Genomic DNA, 4,850 nt, shown 5'->3' with positions numbered 1-4,850 from the left:
GCATGATCCCTGATGAAAAAAGGAATCAAATCAAATCAAACTAAAACAACTAAATATGCACATTTGTATTAAAATACTAAAACTTACCTCACAGTTTCACAACAATAAAGCTTCACTTTTAATATACGTACATCATCATCATCATGAAGAACAATAACAATAACAACAACAACAACAACGTCACGTCTCGCGGACGCGCTCGAGCCAACACCACGCGACAGTGACTGACAAGATGGCGATCATTTCAGAAACAGAGGAGTTACTGCGGTGAAGGAGAGGCTTGGTATGCTGTTTCCTTTCAGTAGCAACTAATTCTGAACATGTTTGTGACCGTGCCCCCGACGATGTGTGAATTCTGGCCGAGGCACACTTGGCAGGTCGGTTTTGAAGCCCTGTCCGATGCCGGCGAGCCGATCTCCGGCTGAACGCGTGAACTTGTTTCAGGATTGTCGCCGCTAGCTTGTCAAGCTAATACTACCTAGCATGCTAGGCTAACGTTAGCGGCAAGGGCAGCTAGGGCTCACTAATCTTGAATAAATACAATAAAATTAGACTCTTAGTTCAAACAAAATGTGTTCGCGTGTGTTGTAATTTTATTTTCATTCATTTGAGACGTTTATTTGTGAGACTTTGAAAGCGCTTTCGAGTTAGTTTTACACAATTCAGTATTTTGTAATCGCAACTCTTTACAGCTATTAATTACATGCTAGTGATAGCTGGCTAACTTTAGCTTTTTGGGAGAGACCCTCTGTGAAGTTGGGCTCCTCGGGCTGAACACTAACGCGTGCTGCGCTCGTGCAGTTTATTGAAATGCTACTCTGGCTGGTTGTGTTGTGGCTGTTTTACTCAGAGTTAGTGTGAGGCTGTGTGTCGGTAAAACCACGCACAGCCACAAGGACAAACCAAGCAAAGCAAAGCGCGCTAACTTGCTGGTAAAACTTCAGGACATTAGAAACTCTGGGACAACCCCCGAGAGTCATCGCTGTATTTGCTCAATTAGAAGCCACTGATTTCTTAATGCTGAGCCAGGAGGGTTGCTGCTAAATCTCCGCGGTGATTACTTTAATGTGGATCATGCTTAACCAGCTTCTGGCTCTGACAGCGACGTGCCACGTTATTCTGGATGTTTGTGGCTCGTCCCGATGCCAGCCAAAGGCTCGGCGCGAAAGCATTTCAACATGTCTGGAGACCAGACAGGATATGTGCCCCGGCAGCTGTATTTATATCATCCATGGCAGCAATCTGATGAACACGTATTGAACACACACGCCCCCTCCTGCACTGGTAAACAGGGGGACTGAGTGCGTTGAGCCATGCTTGTTTTGCTTTGTTAAATTGGTGGTTTATGACTAACCAAACTATAACTAAACGTTAACAGAGTTAGAACCGATTTTCCCGCTATCCTGTCCTCTCCAGACATTTTTAGCATGGAAACAACCCTCTGCAGAAGTAGTCTTAAGGCCTGTACTATGGAAGTGGAATTTAAGCCTATCCTGATAACTTTAGGCTTAACCCTGGGTTTTAAAAATGACCGAGGCAGTTCACTTTCCTACCTGGATATATTTCCATGCTAACTTATGCTGCAAACGTAACTATTCCTTCTGCCAACAGACTGGGTGGCTGTGACTCAGGAGTTAGAGCAGGTCATCTGCTAATTAGCAGTTTTGATCCCTGGCTGCAAAATGTTAACCCTGAGTTGCTGTCCGATGCATCTCCTTACATATGAATGAGGTGTGTGTGTGTGTGTGTGGATAGCAGATTAGATCAGATTATTGTATTTTTTTTGTTTCCCAGTTGATTGCAGATAAATAAATTACAAAAATTTTATTTTTCTATAAGCATTAATATATGTTGCTAAAACAGGACATCCATTTGTACTTGTTGACCTTATATCTAATTTGGATGTCAACTACGCCTATGTTTGTATTCTGTCTTTGTATTTACTCTCAGACTGTTGAACACCACTAAGGCTGCAGCTGAGAGAATAAAAACTAAAACTGTCTCTTATACTCAAGTACTTGAACAATTCAGGGTTTAGTGTCTTGTTGTTGCATATAGATGTCTACATATAGACTAGAGTAGCTGGGAATTGATACACTGACCTTCTGATTAGTAAGTGGCCATTTTATCTTCTGAGCCACAGCTGCCAGCCCTGAAAACAGTGGAAACTGATAACAGAACCATTCCCAAGGGCATGTTGAACTTGCTCTATAGTACACTGCCCTGTACCCATACAGTGTGCCCATAGTGCACCACTTTGCAAGCTCAGACCCCCTCTTTTTTTTTCCCCCCCTCAATGATCTTGTTCCCTTGACATCAGTTGGGGGGGGGGTCAGCCCACTCAAGGATCCCCAAATTCTTAGCAGCTCTGTGGGATTTGAAAAGAAGCCAGAAGAGGTTCTGTGAAGAGTGATTGGTATGTTTTTAGCTGAACCTAGAGCTTCTCAGCATACTGGTTGCTCAGCTATATAAACAATTCGATTTCAATTCAAGTTTCTTTATGCTACAGTCACCTCAAGGCGCTTTATCATTTAAGATGGAGACCCTTCAGTTTATGGGAGAAAACCACAACAGTCAACAGGAGGAAACCTCTGGCAGAACCAGGATGTCTTGTGAACAGTTGGTGGTGCCAATCTGAAACTAATTTTAACATCTTTCAGGTTAAAATTTTCTTAAAGCCCAGCTGCTGCTAACTAGCTATCTGTAGTGTCTCCCTTCTCTTGGCTGAGCAACAGGTTTCAACTTCATTGCAGCTGGAGTTGATTGTTCAACTCCTCCATTTTGGACTGCAGCTGCAGTTGGTAGTTGGGACCAGTTTAGCTTGACTCTGCAGCAGGTAGACAGCTTGTTCCTGTGTCCCTATGCTGTACAGAGCTAAAGAAGAACTACTGTTGTCAGTTGCTGTGCAAGATGTTGGAATTAGTGTTCATCTGCAACCAGCTGATTGTTCTGCTTGGTTATTGATTTGTCAAAAAGTATTTACAATACTGTATTGCAGAGGAGACATTTGGAAACGGTTATTTTTTGTTGCTTCATTTTCTGAACACTTAAATCACCAAGATAAGAATCTATGGTTTGAGAAGGAATTAGACCCTTTTAAGTTATCTAAGTCCTTTGATTTGAGGCTTTAGAAAATCTAGCCTATGATGTGGAACTTTAACCGATTTCCCACAGATTTAAACTGCTTTTTTCTACAGCCTCAGTAAGCTCGTCAACCCCAGTGTGAAAGCGACCCTCTTTCCGTAGAGTTGTGTTTATTCGCCAGTTATTTTACTACTGGTCCCTGTTGAGGTTGAGAAATGTTTGAGTCCGCATGCCACCTGGCAGTTTGCCTCAGTTTACTCTGCGTAGATACAACCTCACAAAGCAGTCGATGGAAATCAGATGCAATAATAATTTCTGGTTTCATGTGTTTCCTGTAAAGAGAAGAGGATGAAGGTATACATTTAAAAATATATGTTGTTGTTTTTTTTGGGGGGTGGGGGGGTTGGTAATTCATCTGGTTTTAATCTTAAATGAAAAAAGCAGATGTCTGCGTGTAGTGGGACATTTAAGTGAAAAGTGTTTAGTGTTTGTTTTGCGTAGATGTTTGCGGCATTGTGGTGGGCGCACTGCAGTCTGTAGTTTTGTGTCAAAACCATACATCCAATCACAACAATAGCGATATCGGGTGAAAGGGGACAAAATGTTGATGTTCTGATGCATAAATTGTGCACGGGAATGAAAGGTCCAGGCATGAAGCAGTTGGAGCAGTTTGTTTTTTTCCCCCCCCCAATAGTGAGCGATGTAATCCTGCTGTTGCTGTCAGGTTGAAGGGGAAAGCTCAACTAGTCAACAAACCTAAAATGGGACTTAGCAATTAAACCATAGAAGTTATTAAACTCCAGAGTCATCAGTCATAAGTTGTTGGGTTTTTTTAAACTGCAGTCTAGTTACGCATTCAGTTTTATTGAAAAAGAATGAACAGTATATTGTTTGTTGTTAGCCTCTTTTTCATCTGTATTATGTTTAAAAATCCCGTCTAAAAGGATGTGTTTTTAAATGAAGGAATAATGGTGTTAAACAATAATGCTCTAACATGAACGCCTGTGGCCTGTACACAGGTAAACTTATCAAAGTTCTCACCTAACCTTTTCTCTTCCCTCTCTAGACAACACCACCATGCCCTGGGAGGGTCTCACTTCTCAGTTCGCCATGGTTACCATGGTGATATGAAGCCAGCGTGAAGCGCTGACAAACAAAGACTTGCACGCCAAAAGGTCAGTTTGACTGACACAGCCAACTTGGCGGGCAGGCTTGTGTAATGGACAGGTGTAAGCATGTGGGGCGGCTGCGGCTGGCCCCAGACCACTCCATTCTTAACCCCCAGAAGTGGCACTGCGTTGACTGCAACACCACCGAGTCCATATGGGGCTGCCTCGGCTGTGCCCACGTGGCGTGTGGCCGCTACATCGAGGAGCATGCTCTGCAGCACTTCCAGCAGCAGGGCCACCCACTGGCGATGGAGGTTAACGAACTTTACGTTTTTTGTTATTTGTGTGACGACTATGTTCTGAATGATAACGCCACCGGAGACCTCAAGTTGCTTCGCAGTACACTCAGCGCCATCCAGAGCCAGCGTTATGAGGTCACCACCCGCAGCGGGCGCACCCTGCGCTCCGCTAGCGCCAGCGTGGATGTCCTCATGCCATCCGGCGTTCGTGAGTTGCAGTTGAGGGACGAGGACCGAATGTTTACCGCTCTTTGGCACCGCCGCAGAGCACTTATGGGACGCATCTTTCGCCTTTGGTTTGGCCTGACTGAATGTGGAAAAAGGAGAGCAGAGGAAGAGAGGAGGAGGGAGGAGGAGG

General features: G+C 44.0%; 1 protein-coding gene across 2 annotated transcripts in view; it reads left to right on the top strand.

Annotated features, from left to right (window-relative positions):
• The first annotated feature begins 203 nt into the window (after nt 1-203).
• usp44 (ubiquitin specific peptidase 44) overlaps nt 204-4,850 on the top strand; it is a 13,861-nt gene continuing 9,214 nt past the window's right edge. Inside the window, exons 1-2 of one of the 2 annotated variants that reach the window (XM_085435911.1) lie at nt 204-283; nt 4,151-4,850. The exon at nt 4,151-4,850 is cut by the window's right edge and continues 1,013 nt beyond it. In XM_085435911.1, coding sequence (XP_085292037.1) covers nt 4,304-4,850 — 547 coding nt within the window. In that variant the 5' untranslated portion in view covers nt 204-283; nt 4,151-4,303. The other variant, XM_085435912.1, reaches the window with a different exon arrangement.

This window comes from Copadichromis virginalis, linkage group LG17, assembly GCF_057382275.1.
Source record: "Copadichromis virginalis isolate Kocher_CV1m ecotype Utaka linkage group LG17, C_Virginalis_male_GT1.1, whole genome shotgun sequence".
NCBI classification, from domain to species: Eukaryota; Metazoa; Chordata; class Actinopteri; order Cichliformes; family Cichlidae; genus Copadichromis; species Copadichromis virginalis.
This window is presented reverse-complemented; position numbering and strand designations above follow the sequence as displayed.